Here is a 15,830-nt window from a genome sequence, read left to right as displayed (position 1 = left end):
TCAAGGGTGGAAGGCTATAACCCCTCTCCACCCCTGGAGTAAATAAGAGCCTGAACTAAGGTCATGGCTATGTGAGTGAAGAACTAGGGACATATTGTGAGAGGCTAGGCAAATGCATGGATATGGGAAATGAGAGCTAGTAAACAGCTGAGGATGACCCCAAGGCCATGAACCTCTGAAACTGGAATGGTGGTGGCTGTCTCCTTGCTTCAAGTCTCCCCCTAGTCTAGTCCATCTTCTACTCAGCTATCAAATTCATCTTCCTAAAGCACAGATGTGACTGTGTCACCCACGTAAAACCTTATTGAAGAAACTCCAATGGCTCCCCATTACTTCTAGGATCAAATATCAGAACCTCTTTTTGGCATTCAAAGGTCTTCTACCTTTCCTGTCTTTCTATACCTCACTCCCCTTTCCTCCTCCTTATTCTTCAATCCAGAGATACTGGTGGTTTTGCTTGTTTGTTCCTCAAACAAGATGTTCCATCTCCAGACTCCGGGCATTTTTCACTAATGGTCCTTCAGGCATGGGATGTTTCTCCTTATCTCCAACTCCTGGCTTCCTCCAAGTCTCAGCTAAAATCTCATGTTCTATGATAAGTCTTTTCTCATACCCTTTAGTGTTAGTGCCTTCCCTCTCTGTTCATTATCTCCAACTTATCTATTATATTGTGTATTCATAGTTTTTGTTGTTTTTTTTTTTCACGTTATCTCCCTCATTAGACTGTGAGCTCTTTGAAAGCAGACTGTCATTTTTACTTTCTTTGCATCCCCATACCTAGGTCTTAAAACACTGCCTGGCACATAGTAGCTCCTTAATAAATGCTTATTGACTGACTTACCAATGCTCTGGACAGAAAGAGAGAAATAAGAGTTTTGGGGGAAAAGAAAATAAGTTCAGTTTTGTGCATATTGAATCTGAAATGCCTATGGAATATCCAATTCATTGTGTTCAGTAGTCAATTACCTAATGGGTGACTGGATTTTTAGGAGAGAAAATAGGGCTGTTTATATAGATCTGTAAGACTTATACATATTTATGTTCACTGAACCCATGGGATCTGATGATATCTCTAGTAAAGAGAATATAGAGAGGCAAGAGAAGATGGACTAACCTTGAGTTATGCCTTTAGATAGAAGGTTTGATATAAATGATGATCCTGCATAAGAGACCAAGAAGTGACCAGACAGATAAAGAAAGAAAAGTCATGAAAATACAAAGAGGAAAGAGTACCTTGGAGGAGAGAATGGTCAATAATGTCCAAGATAGCAGAGGGATTGACAGAAGGACACAGACTAAGAAAAGGCCATTGGAGGTGATGATTAAGATATCATCTGGTAACTTTGGAGAGAACAGTTTCTGTTGAGTGATTAGTTTGGAAGCCACATTGCAAGGGGTTGGGGAATAAGGGAGAGAAAAAGAAATAAAAATAATTAGGGTACAAAGAGTTTTCTCCAGGAGTTTGGCTATGAAGGGCAGAAGAGATAGCATGATAGCTTGAGGGTATGCCAGGGTCAAATGAAAGGCTGTTTTGAGGGTGGGGGAAACCTGGACATATTTGTAGGTGACAGGGAAAGAGTCAGTAGAAAGTGAAAACATACGGATTACATTTTAGTCATATTTGTTCTATCCTTTTGAATCCAAAGATTGTTCTCTTTGGGAGAGGATACTGAAGTTCTGCTTTATCTGTTATCTCTTGATATCCCCTTGAGTAGGTGTCTTTAATCATCTTCTTGTCATAAACATGTCAAAACCAAACAAGTCCTGATGCCCTTTCCATTATCTTTTACTTTCTTCATCAGTCTCAGTTCTTTGTGAGCCTTACCACTCCTGCTATTTTTCTCACAGGATTGTGTCATTTGTAACCTTTCCTCATTGTAGGTTCTTGCTTCCATCTTGTGAACAGGGCTTTTAGAAATCCGAGTTAATTATGACATCCTTGTGCATCCATATTGGTCTCTTTCGACAATTTCTTTTCTTCATTGGTACTGTTTCTCTTTGTGTCTTCAGAATTTGGCTTTGGGTGGAGTCCTATCCCTCCTGAACTGACTTCTCCTGAAGAGAACTTTAGACTATGGAATCTTACCAATCCTTTCTCTAAACACTTTGAAATCTGCCTTCCCAGATCTAGGATGAGTGTCAAGATATGTCTGATATTTCCTCTCAATTTTTATTACAAATCCTGCCAAAAAACAAACAGCTGATAATTTCCTAACCGGATATAATAACAGTTTCATCCTTCCACGAGTAGAGGAGCCAACAAGAAAGGTTTGTTCTTGATCTGATTCTCACCAACAAGGATGTTCTGGTTGCTAGGTTGAGGATCATGAAAACCTGTAGGAAAGTGACCACTTCATCCATTTATCCATCTTCCAACCTCCTCACACAGTCAGGATTCCCTACCCTGCCTCTTTAGATCCTTTTTTCTTCTTCTTATACTAAAGAGTTTATGTTGATTTTATTTATAAGGAAAACATTCTCCTTGATAACCTAGACAGTAGAAGGGCATTCTTTAGTCCCTTTTCATTTTGCTTTTCTTCTAGAGGAACTGCACTTTAGACAGGGATCACAGTTACTTGGTTATGGCAAAAATACAAATATCACACACTATAGCAATTTAATTCATTTTATCCATCTTACTAGAGTACAGAGTAGAAGGTTATTTATTGTCACAAGGATCACAAGAATAGGCAGAAAAATAAGCAACCTAACATAAGAAGTTATCTGTTTTAGTCTATTAATGGCTAAATACTTGTAACATTAATAACTTGTAAGGCTACTACCTTAGTACAATAGAATTTTCAGCAAAGGATTTATATCCCCCCCCAAGAAGTTACCAATATGCCAAATTTTTACTGTAATATTTGATTCCCTGGTTAAGGTTCCAGTTCTTCAAAATGACAAAGAAACTTAAACATTGTTCTATGCCTTGAAGCACTTTAGAACAGCTGAGCAATTACTCTAGAGGGAGAAATAAAATAAGGAAAGAAGCTAAGGATACACAAATAGTCAAGGAAAGTGTTCAATTCATAGCCTGCTTTCCAGATAGTTTATACTGAGCAGCATAATGGTTGGGTGTTCTCCCCTACTGATTGATATCCTGAATTCCTTACCAATACACATTAGCTTCAATTTTAAGATCAATATTGCCACTGCTTCAAACCATCCTGCACGTGGATATCAGATTATTTTCCCTACAACATGGCTTTTACCATGTCATTCCCCCAAAGGGGTGCAAAGCTACAAAGCATAGTAGAAAGAGTCTTGGTTTTGAAATCAGAAGACCTGGTCTTGGATCACATTACCTTTTGGGGCCTTAGTTTCCTCACCTGTAAAATAAAGGGTATAGGCTAACTGATCTCTAAGGTTCTTTCCAGCTTTAACAGTTTATGAGTCTATTAGTTTCCTACAATCTATAAGATAAAGTCCAAATCTGGTAGCTTGGAATTCACCATATTTTGATTTTACCATATTTATTCAGGCCCATCTTCTCCAATCTGTTAATTTTACTGCAGTTAGTTGAGCTGTCTCACAGTGCCCTCATCTCATGCCCAGGCATTCTTTTCCCTAAAAGCCCTACTCCACCTCCTTTCCATTTATTCAAAGCCTGTCTCTCTTGCAAGATCCAGGTCAGCTTCACTTTCCTTAATGAAACCAACCTCACATTGATTTCTCCCCCTTTTCTGACCTCCTGGAGGAAATTTCTGAGTTGGGAAAATTCTAGAGATGACCAAATCCAAACCCTGCCATTTGCAGATGAGAAAACCAAGACTTAGAGAAGTGAATGTCTTGCCCAAAGTCACACAGATTGTTAATTCCATGACCACTACTAGACATCAGATCTCCTAGCTCTCATTTCTCTTACACCATGAGGTATAGCACTCATAGCAAGATACTGTATGAGGACTGAACCAAATAGAGTGAAAAGATGCAAGGGAGTCATGCTCCCAACACTCCCCTCAAAAGTCAACAAATAGAAAAGCTGATGAAAAGGAAAAGGATCCACTAGAAAATCACACAAGAAAATAATATATAACTAATAAAATTTTAAATGAGCAGAGTGCTGAAATATACCGCACATGATTAAATACCTCAAAGTCTAAGTAATGTTACAAAAGTCCTATATCCCCAGGGAGACTGCAAGAAGGGATTGTTTTGTCATAAGAACATGGGACCATAGATGTAGAGCTGCAAGAAATATCAGAATATATTAAGTCTACCTCTGTCATTCTATAGATAAGGCCTAGAGAGACAACTTGCTGAGGGTCACACAAGTAAAGTTATGTTAGTTCTGCATTTCTCTAAGTAGCCAACATAATTCTAAGCCCCCAATTGGCAATTAATAATACTGATTAAAGTAAATAGAATATAGAAGATAAAAATAACATCAACACTTATACAGTATTTTAAGATTTGCAGAGTCTTTAATGTATATTTTTCTATTCAATCCTTAGAACAACTCTGTAATCTAAGTGATACAGTAATTATTATTCCCATTTTAAAGATGCAAAGACGGAGGAGGAGAGAGGCAAAGTGACTTGTCCAGGACTCACACAACTAACAAGTGACCTAGACAGATGGGGAAGCCAGGTTTTCCTGACTCCACACATCACATTCTATCTACCATGGCAAGCTTCCTCCAGAGCAAAGCCACATATCAGAAAGCCACCACACTCATGGTCTCTGCTCTACTATGCACATACATACTTGGATTTTGCATCTATACAGAATTACCTCTGTAAGCCGAGAACTTCATTTTCAATCTCTGTTCCTATACTACCAGCACCAAGGACTGTTCCTGTAGATATCCCAGGCACACTAATAAAGGACTGTCTGGAAGCATCTAAAGCCACAAAAACACAAACAAAAACATGGTGAAATGGTGAGAAGATTTCAGTTACAAGTATGCCATCTTTGTTAATTTTAGTTTAGGTTTTTCTTTATTCAGATGGAATTCCCCTAGCATTCTTTAAAAGTGTTATTCATCTGCCCTAAAATGTGTTTTACCATTGGGTTTTAACCCCAGTTATGATATCACACTTCAATATTTCAAAAGAATAAACAGGAACTGATTATCTAAGGGTTAAATAACAGCAAAATCACTTGTTATCCTTTCCTGCCTGATTACTGGCACCAGTGAACATAGAGTTTAGTGCAGTTATTTCAATATTTTAAATAACTAAGGAGAATAAAGTACTAGTTTTACTCAGTTCATGAACGAGTTAATTATATATGGTGTATGATCATCAGCATCAGTATAGCTAACATTTATATAGTGCTTGCTATGTGCCAGGCAATGTGTTAAGTGCTTTACAATTATTACCTCAATTGATCCCCACAACAGCCCTGGATATAGAGACTATTATTATCCCCATTTTTACAGATGGGGAAATTAAGGCAAACAGATATTTATGACTTGTCCCAGGATCACATAGATAATAAGTCTCAGAGGCTGGATTTGAACTCAGGTCTTTATGGCTCCAGGCTCTGCACTCTATCTACTATACCACCTAAGGTAAAGTGTCATATCTAGACAGCCAGCATAAGACAGACAAGGGTTAACAGCCAGACTGTATGTAATCATCAAGGAGTAAAGTAGGGGGTGCTAGAGTCAGCTTGAGAGCTTGAGGCTCAAGAGAGGCAACTATTAAACTTTCAGTGTGTGTATTCATGTGGGCAAAGACTACAAATTAGAATTTAGTTCATTGTTTTGTTGATTGTCAAGACTTAAGAATGTCAAGGCAAAAATGACAGTGATGCAGGTTAAACTTAAAAGTATGTCGTGTGTACTTTTTTCCCTCTGGAGATCTGGTTAAACATTTGTCAGTACATCCCTGAGTAAGGGATCTGGGCATTAAAAACAAGGCATGGAGACAGCAAATTTGGTCAGAGTGGAGAAACTGAGGTTCTGGGATGCTGGAGTCAAAAGAAAAGAGCAGAAGTTGAGACAAGAACAAAGCACCAATCAGAAAAGGAAACTAAGCCAGCCAAAGTGAGCACATCAATGCTTTACTACGTGCTGTGCTCAATGTTCTCCAGAAAAGCTTCAAAGATATATGAGGAGTGGTTGCACAAGTTTCTCTTTCTTAAAGGAGGTAATGTGCTTGGACACAGGACTGTCATAAGATCATAGATTTTGAGCTGGAAAGCACCCCAAAGATCATCTAGCCCAACCCCTTCATTTTATTTTATTTTATTTAAGCAATTGGGGTTAAGTAACTTGCTCAAGGTTACACAGCCAGTTATTTCTGGGTATGGTGCTAAGTATCTGAGCCCGGATTCAATCCCCAGGTCATCCCAACACTGGGGACAGTGCTCTTACTCACTGTGCTACCTGGCCACCCCAAACCCCTTCATTTTATAAGAGAGGGAATGGGGGACCAGAGAAATGGGCTGACTTGCCTAAGACATCCAAGTTCATAGTTATCAGACCTGGAAATCTAACCCAGGGACCTTCACAGAGAGCTTGAGAGATTTCCCAAGTAACACTGTCTCCTAACACAACTTCTAGCTGAAATACGATTGCTTTGGCAAGGCATTAACTTCAGTACCAGAAGGCACGTAGGTTGTTCATCTTCCCACTGGATATTCCAATCAACCACATGGCCATTCCATTCTAGCATGCTATAACCTTGATTCATTGGGAGCCCAAACACTAAGAATCTTACTGTCTCTTCGAGTTTTTCCTGCCTGGATCCCTATCTCCCCATAAATGCAAGATTGCCTTTCCTTGGGCTACCTTTTAGTGATTCCCCCAAAATCAAGGATCAAAATCTTAGGGACATGACAACATGCCATCTGTATCTCCTAAAACAAACCAACCTTGTGGTCACAGATGGTCCCAAGAGGATCCTGACATATGCACAGAGTGGGTAAGATTAGTAAAACATATCAATTTGAATATTTCAGGAAAATGCTACCACTGCCTTCTTCTTACCAAATTACCTCACATTTACATATTTGCACAGGAGCAAAATTGTCTCTCTTGATAGACGATGAATTTATTGAGGGCAGGGACTTCTACATTTTTTTCTTTGCATCCCCGTCCCCTACTAACATAGTGCCCTCAATTTTTTTTTCTTCAAACCAGACTGACAAAAGGAAATCCTGGTAAAGAACTTCCTTCTGTTAATGCAGATGGACACTCTGCCATTTACAGTCTTAGAGAGTTGCCTGGGTCCCCGAGAGGTTTGAGTAATTTGCCCAAGGTCACATAGCTAGTATTATGTCAGAAACAGAATGTAAACTAGTATCTTCCTGATGCTAACCATTATATCATACTGCCCCTCCACCTGGCACATAGGAAGCTCTTATTAAATGCCAGCTAATTGATAGAAGGTAAATTCCTTGGGGGTATGGACTGTTTTGTTCATGCCTTTGTATTCTCAACCCCTAGCATGGTGCCTGCCTTACATTAAGTGCTTAATAAATGTTGATGGATTGACTGATATAGAAATAGTTTATATTGCGGAATCATCATTATCCTTTTCCTATTACTCCTTGCATAACATTGCTAATATCAAGAAATATTGCCTCCAAGCATAATATTGGCTTCTTTCTCTGCTTTTAATACAGAGTTTGGGTCCCTATTGTTCAAAATATCCAATCTCAAACTCTAACTCCACATCTTTTCTTCAGCACAGAAAAAAGGATCTGAAACTAAGCTTAAAAGCAGACTGTCACAGTGGATCAGGCCCAGTGGATTCAGAGATAAGAAAACCCTGGTTCAAGTCCTGCCTCCGAGACACACTGGCTGTGTGATCCTGTACAAGTCCCCTAACAACTCAGTGCCCTTAGCAACAATCTAAAACCATCCGTTGCAGAGAAGTTGCTGATCTGCATTCCTAGAAGGGGTCTCCTCACTATACCAATGAAATCACAGGCCCAAACCAAAACCCCCTAATCTTACCTTCTGATGACTGTGAGCTGCAAGTAAGCAGTGATGTTCCTCTGGATTCTCTACATCCCCTAAAATTAAAAAATACTAAAAATTTAGGGGGAAAATTGATTTGGCAAACAATATAAAAATAATTTATTAAGTACTTACCATGTACAAGGCTTTGTTCTAGGTCCTAGGGAATTAAATTTATATGCAATTATTTTGTATAACCATCTTTGTAAGTATTTGGTTAGAGTAAAAAAAACACATTTTAAAAATTATTCTTAAAAATTTGATAAGCATTTGTTTTCCCCCTTTCCCCACTGGAAAAAAAAATTCCTTGTAGCAAACATATATTGTGTACACACACACACATACACACACATAAATGTTTAACTACATCTGTGTCTGTATCTATATGTTGTTGTTCAGTCCTTTCAATCATGTCTGACTTTGTGACTATTTGGGGTTTTCTTAGCAAAGATACTAGAGTGGTTTGTCAATTCCTTCTCCAGCCCATTTTACAGATGAGGAAACTGGGGCAAACAGGGTTAAGTGACTTGCCCAGGATCATATAGCTAGTAAGTTTCTGAGGCCAGATTTGAACTCAGGAAGATAAATCTTCCTGACTACAGGCCTAGCACTCTATCCACTGGGTCACCTAGCTGCCCCCTATTTTTATATATCTACATCTACATCTTTACACTCACATATAATCGGGCAAAATAAATTGCCATATTGAACCATGTAAGTTTTGAGCTAAGTGGTATATAACATTTTTGTGAGAATATGTTATTCTATTACACAATATAACCCTGGATCAACGCAGATTATTCCATATCCAGTACATGTCCTGGTACTTAATTTTATATTTTCCCTAAACTCTGATATCTTCAAGAAGACAAGAGATATGTAGGTGACAGGAGATTTAACAGAAGATATTAAATTTTTACTTTTTCTACCACTTATTCTAGATAAAGAAAAGGATCATTATTTTAGAAATCCCATTGCGATTTAATGGAGACATTTATAGAATCAAAAAGTCTATAGGATAAAAAGTACAAGAAATGAGATGAGGATATAAGCTTCTAGATAATAAATTATTGTACATGCTTTAAAGTAAACCTGAAATAAAACATTCACATTCTCTATTAATGGTTGGGTAGTGCTGGAAACAGAGGTACAGAGAGTGAGATAGAAGTGCCATAAGTATCTTACAAAGAAAATACAAACAACAAACACCATAATAATAGCATTTATATAGTGCTTTAAGATTCACAAGGCACTTCACATATATGATCTCATTTGTTCCACAGAACAACCCTGACAGACAGGTGCTATTATTGTTCCTATTCTAGAGAAGAGGAAATTGAGGCACACAGAGGTTAATTGAGGGACTTGTCTCTAGGGTCACACAGCTAGTAAGTGTCTAAGGCTGGATTTGAACTCAGGTCTTCCTGACTCCAAGTTCAATGCTCTATCTCCTATGCCATTCTAGCTGCTAAGAATATGAAATGTTCTGGGGTGGCCAGGTAGCACAGAGAGTAAGAGCACCAGCCCCAGAGTCAGGATGACCTGGGATTGAATCCGGGCTCTGATACTTAGCACAACACCCAGAAATAACTGGCCATGTAACCTTGAGCAAGTTACTTAACCCCAATTGCTTTAAAAAAAAGAATATGAAATGTTCAACAAAAATACAAATTCTCATATATATATATATAATATAAAATTTTCATATACTGTGGAAAAGAAAAAAAGTTAATCAAAATACAATTACCTACGTAGAATATTTTAAAAATCTATGTATAAGATCTATATCTATGTAGAAGATAAAAACTATGTACAGGATATGTATCTATATATAAGATTTTTAAAATCACAATATTAGGAAGCTGGAATAAAGGAAGAGAAGCAAATTAGAGAAAAATTGGTATCAGAGTACAGTATAGAGCTTTTGGATTAAAAGAAGGAATACACTAAGTGATATTATAGCTGGAATATATCATAGACTGCCCAGTAACATGCAGGAGAAAAATAATGTTTCCCTTATAAATATAATAAAAACTGACACAAAGATACAATTATCTAGAAATCCCATTCTACCTTGAAATAATCTGATAAATTCTTGATTTTTCCTGTTAATAATGTCATGTCTTAGGAGGCAAATGTAATGAAGAAGTAAGCTGCTATTCTAGACAAATTCTGACCAATAAGAAAAAGTTGTTTGGTAAAAATGAAATGATAAAAACCCATTGGGTGAGAGTGGCTATGTGGTCTCATAGTTTATGATAGCCAGATGGTAACAACTAAAGTCATGTATCTTGGTCTTTAGTAAGTCAAATTTCAAAAAGTTCAGAGAAAAAATATATTTGATCTATGAGATGAGACTATCATGAAAGGTAGCTGAAGATGGAAAACACACTTTCAGAAATTTGATTCTGCGTATACGCTACAGATATAGTTACACTTATTGCTTTTCTGACAATGCTTTTCTGATTTCCCATTAGCTTCTAAGATCCTAGCAACCATCAAAACTACTTGGTACTGGCTAAGAAATAGAGGGGTAGATCAGTGGAATAGGTAAGATACACAAGACACAGTAGTCAATGATTATAGTAACCTACTGTTTGATAAATCCAAAGACTCCAGTTTCTGGGATAAGAACTCACTATTTGATAAAAACTGCTGGGAAAACTGGAAAATAGTATGGCAGAAACTAGGCATAGATCAACGTATATCACGGTATACCAGGATAAGGTCAAGATGGATACATGATTTAGACATAAAAGGTGGTACAATAAGCAAATTAGGAGAGCAAGAAATGGCTTACCTGTCAGATCTACAGAGAAGGTAATAATTTATAACCAAACAAGAGATAGAGAACATTATGAAATGAAAAATGGATAATTTTGATTACGTTAAATTAAAAAAGTTTTGCACTAACAAAGCCAACACAACCAAGATGAGAAGGTAAGTAGAAAGCTGGGAAACAATTTTTACAGCCAGTGTCTCTGATAAAGGCCTCATTTCTAAAATATACAGAGAACTGAGTCAAATTTATAAGAATACAAGTCATTCCCCAATTGATAAAGGGTCAAAGGATATGAACAGGCAGTTTTCAGATGAAGAAATTAAAGCTATCTATAGCCATGTGAAAAAATGCTCTAAATCACAATTGATTAGAGAAATACAAATCAAAACAACTTTAAGGTACCACCTCATGCCTATCATATTGGCTAATATGACAAACAGGATAAATGTTGGAGATGTGGGAAAATTGGAATACTAATGCATTGTGGAGTTGTGAACTGATTCAATCATTCTGCAGAGCAATTTGGAATTACATCCAAAGGACTATAAAACCATGCATTTAATCCAGCAATACCACTATTTGGTCTATATCTCAAAAAGAGCATAAAAAAGGGAAAAGGACTCACACATACAAAAACATTTATAGCAGCTCTCTTTGGCAAAGAATTGGAAATTGAGAGAATGTCCATCAAATGGGGAATGACTGAACAAGTTGTGGTATATGAATGTAATAACATACTATTGTTCTATAAGAAATGGTGAGCAGGTGGACTTCAGAAAAACCTGGAAAGACTTACATGAACTGATACAAAGTGAAGTGAGCAGAACCAAGAGAATAGGGTACACGTTAAACAGCAACACTGTGTTGATGACCAACTTTGATACTTAACTCTTCTCAGCAATATAATGATCTAAGACAATTCCAAAAGACTCATGATAGAAAATGCTATCCACATCCAGAGAAAGAACTATAGAATCTGAATGCAGATCAAAGCATACTATTTTCTCTCTCTTTTTTTCTTTTTCATGGTTTTTCCCCTTTTGTTCTGATTTTTCCTTCACAACATGACTAATGTGGAAATATGTCTAACAGGACTGTATATTTATAGCCTATATCAGATTGCATGCTGTCTTAGGAAGGAGAAAGGGGAGGGAAGGAGAAAAAAAATTTGGAATTCAAAATCTTATAAAAGTGAATGTTGAAAACTATCTTTACATATAATTGGAAAAAATAAAATACTATTAAGTAGGAGGAAAAGATTGTAAGCTCTTTGAGGGCAGGGCCTCTTTTTTTTTTCTCATTCGTATTCTCAATACTTAGCACAGAGCCTGACATATAGTAGATGTTTAATAAATGTTAATGGAATTGAATTGATGAGCTTAGATTTTAAAATGACCTGAACAAAATGGAAAAAATGGATCCATAACCAAGTCTGAATATAGACACCAAGTTGTAAGAGGCAAAAAGAAAGCTAAAGCCTAGAGTGATCTGAGGGTTGTTGAAAAATGACAAGAAAAAAAGCAATAAAAAACCCAAGCCCTTTTAAAAGAATGTTTGGTGCAAAAAGAACAATGAAGAGCTAGGTCCAGTGCTGAGAGCAGAAAATGTAACAAATCAGAGAAAGATTAGAACTACTAAAGCCATGTTTGTCTTTCATATGTGTAGGTGGGAAAAACATAGTTAAGAGAAACCCAAAGTAGAAGACAAATATTCCTATTTTTAAAAAAGAAAGAAATATGGATTCTGAAAACTATATTCCCAGATGAGCTTTTGACTTTGTGGACTTTACTACCATGATTCTCACCCTGGACCATCCTTCTACCATGATGCTCCCTTCTCTCATTGAAGAGTTCCTTCCAGGAGCCTCCATTTTGGGGAAAGGCCCAGGTCAGCACTGCTTCCTTTCCTCCCTGGATGCACTTCTGACTCTCTGGACTTTTCCCACCATCACTCAGCTGCCTTCTCATGTTGGAACATCCCTTAGTGTTTAGGGCCTCCTCAGCTTAGAATATCCCTTTACCATATCACCCCCCTCTCATTGGTGAGTTCCTTTTGAAGCTTCCCTTTTGGAGATGGGCCCAGGCTGGCCCATCATTCATTCCCCTCCTGGCTTTGCTTCTGAATCTCTGGACTTCTCCACCACATCCCCATATGGGTAACTTCCCTTTCCCCAACCTTGCCCCTTTCCAGTTTCAATACTAGAATATATGTCTTTGAGGACATAGGCTGTCTTTCTTTCAGTGTGTGCATGTATATGTGAGTATGTGTGTGTATATATGTATTCATGTTTATATACGTATGTATATATTAAAAAAGATTTAGTGATGTTAGTTGACTGCAAGCTCAACATGAATTCAGAGTGTGTTACAGCTTCCAAAAAAGCTAAAATTTGGGCTTATCAATAATTCCCAGTAAAAGATAGGTAATAGGCTTACTGTATTATAAACTGGTCAGACTACCCCTAGAACACTGTTTTCAGTTCTGGGCACCACATTTTAAAAGAGGAACATTAACAAGTTAGAGCACATCCAAAGAAAAGACAATAGAAATGGCAGGGAGTTGGTACAGTGGAGAAGAACATGGGACTTGGCGTTAGGAAGACCTGAGTTTGAATCTGATCTCAGGCATACTTATCAGCTGTGTGACCCTGGCTGGGCAAGTCACTTGACCTCTGTGTGCTTCAGTTTCCTCCTCCATTAAATGGTACCTATATCACAGGATTGTTGTGAGACTTAAATGAGACAAGATAGGTAAAGTCTTTTCACAAACCTTAAAACTATTATTCTAGCTATTATTCCATCATAGGAAAAACCATTAAAGGAACTAGGGCTTTGAGATTATGGTGCTAAGATAATTATTTTTAAAATTACTTACAGAACTAATGTGTTCACGGATACAATGTATTCCAGTTCTTTGGTCCAAGGGTTTATGAAACTAAACCACTGGCTTTTTAAAGTGATAAATGAGCCATCTTTTGCTTTGAACTTGTAGGAATCAATAAAGATTTTCTCCTTACTCTGCAGGACTAAATAGACAAGAAAAAAATCAGAATATTGTGATATTCTTAAAATAATAGGTCACTTGCTGTTATAAAATTCATTTCATTCATATTCTTTCAAGTTTCTGAACTTATAGGTTCTGTAGAAATTAGGATTCAACATTATTTGAGAAAGGGAGAGAAAAAAAGAGTGAGGAGACAGAGAAAAGAAAAATTCAGGGAAAGATTTTCACAGAGAAAAATTCCATTCATTGTGTACCTGCTTTGTGTTTCTTGGTTAGATTACTGTGATCATCTTGATGGAAGTATTCATAACAAGAAGTTCCCAAAAGTTCTTGTGGAAGATAGCCTAAAATCGCTGTTGCCCTTTTTAAATGGGAAAAATAAAATTCGGAGCTGGTGAATATACAACTTCCCGGTATACTGTACATTTATTCTTTTTTTTTTTTTAAGCAATTGGAGTTAAGTAACTTGCCCAAGGTTACATGGCCAGTTATTTTTGTGTAGGTGTTAAGTATTTGAGGCTGGAACCGATCCTGGGTCCTCCCGACTCTGGGGCCAGCACTCTTACTCACTGCGCCACCTAGCTTCCCCTATCTATTTATTCTAAATAATAGTCTGGTGTCAAATTCCCCCTACTGTACACATAGCCTACAAAACTCCCAAGTGCAGATGAAGCAGATTAAAATGTAACCAGGAAAATGTTTAACAAAACAAATACAAATATAGTTCAACATGGATAATGTTAATTTGTGGTTTTCTAAGTCAATATGTGGTGGCTAGGGAATCTGTTTTTATTTGCATTTGACATCATTGGTCCCTTCTCCTTTTACATTATTATTATTGAGGCCTAGATAACATAATAGAGAGTGTTTGGTTTAGAGTCAGGAAGAGCTAAGTTCAAATATAGCCTCAGATATTAACTGGCTGTATGGCCCTGAGCAAGTCACTTAACCACTTTGTCTGCTTCAGTTTCCTCAACTGTAAAATGGGAATAATATTAACACTTTCCTCCTAGGTCGTTGTTATGATTAAATGAGGTGATATTTGTAAAGCACTTAGCACAGTGTCAGTGTTAAATAAATGCTTGTTCCTCTTGCCCTCCCCAACCATTGGTTAGAAGAGAATCATAGTAGGATAACATATGATATGCCTAAGGCAAGGACCCTTAGGAGTTTCATAAGATTACAGGATCATAGATATAGAATTGGAAAAGACCTCACAGGCCATCTAGTTCAACTCCCTAATTTAACAGATGAAGAAACTGAGGCCTAAGGAAGTTAAGTGACTTGCTCAAGGTCACACAGGCAGTAAGTATACTCTCTGGGCTCTTCAGACTCTCAGATTCCATGCTGGAATGTTGAGGCACAATTGGAAATCAAGGTAGGATGCAGATCTTCTTGTGTCCCAACCTAACCAAAGACATAGTGATTACTATTCCCAGGTCAATGCAACTGTGATTACAGGCTACCTCTCCATCTCATGTCATTTACTTGAGATACATTGTAGTGATCGTGCTTGTTGGAAGTTTGCTGACATATCAATACACTCATTGCACTCAAGTCTTTCCTTTATAAATTAAATCAGTACAGATGGGCTACTGAACAACCTATCATTCCTGTAATCTTCATCAGCACTTTCAATGCTAATCATTACTGCATTGGTTACCGTTGATCCACATAGACAAACTTTCCATTCGTGGCAAAGCGGGTAACAAATTCTGTTGGCTTGACTTTAATTTCTCTGCTGTTTTGTGGGACAATATAGGGATGTAATCTTCCAATGGCCACGAGGCAGTTAAAGTTACTGCTGCTTTCCTGGCTGTCCTTCTCTTCTTCCAGTCCTACTACACTCAGAGGCCAACTCCTCAAATAACCCATGCAGTGAATGGTACAGAACTTCTTGTGATCTGATTTAAAGGGAGGAAGGAAAGAAGGAAGGAAGGGGATGGGAAGGGAAAGGGAAGGAAAAGAGAAGGGAAAGACAAGGGAAAGGAAGGAAGGAAGAAGGGAGGGAAGGAAGGGAGAAGGAAGGAAGAAAAGGAGAAAAAAGAAGAAAGGAAAGAGGAAAGGAAGGAAAGAAGGAAGAAAGGAAAGAAAGAAAGAAAGAAAGAAAGAAAGAAAGAAAGAAAGAAAGAA

General features: G+C 37.5%; 1 protein-coding gene across 1 annotated transcript in view; it reads right to left on the bottom strand.

The window, feature by feature from the left end:
* Positions 1–15,830, bottom strand: part of LOC138176131 (basic helix-loop-helix ARNT-like protein 2) — an 81,488-nt gene that overhangs the window by 10,953 nt on the left and 54,705 nt on the right. Inside the window, exons 9-13 of the mRNA XM_069106894.1 lie at positions 15,361–15,601; positions 13,952–14,058; positions 13,569–13,719; positions 7,910–7,968; positions 4,735–4,843 (exon numbers count right to left, since the gene is read on the bottom strand). Of these exons, the coding sequence (XP_068962995.1) occupies positions 4,735–4,843; positions 7,910–7,968; positions 13,569–13,719; positions 13,952–14,058; positions 15,361–15,601 (667 nt within the window). The remainder of the gene's footprint in view (positions 1–4,734; positions 4,844–7,909; positions 7,969–13,568; positions 13,720–13,951; positions 14,059–15,360; positions 15,602–15,830) is intronic.

Source organism: Petaurus breviceps, unplaced genomic scaffold (genome assembly GCF_028583685.1).
Source record: "Petaurus breviceps papuanus isolate PSGF00001 unplaced genomic scaffold, PetGlider_PUasm1.0 81, whole genome shotgun sequence".
NCBI classification, from domain to species: domain Eukaryota; kingdom Metazoa; phylum Chordata; class Mammalia; order Diprotodontia; family Petauridae; genus Petaurus; species Petaurus breviceps.
The sequence above is the reverse complement of the archived record's forward strand: the minus strand, read 5'-3'. Positions and strand labels throughout refer to the sequence as shown.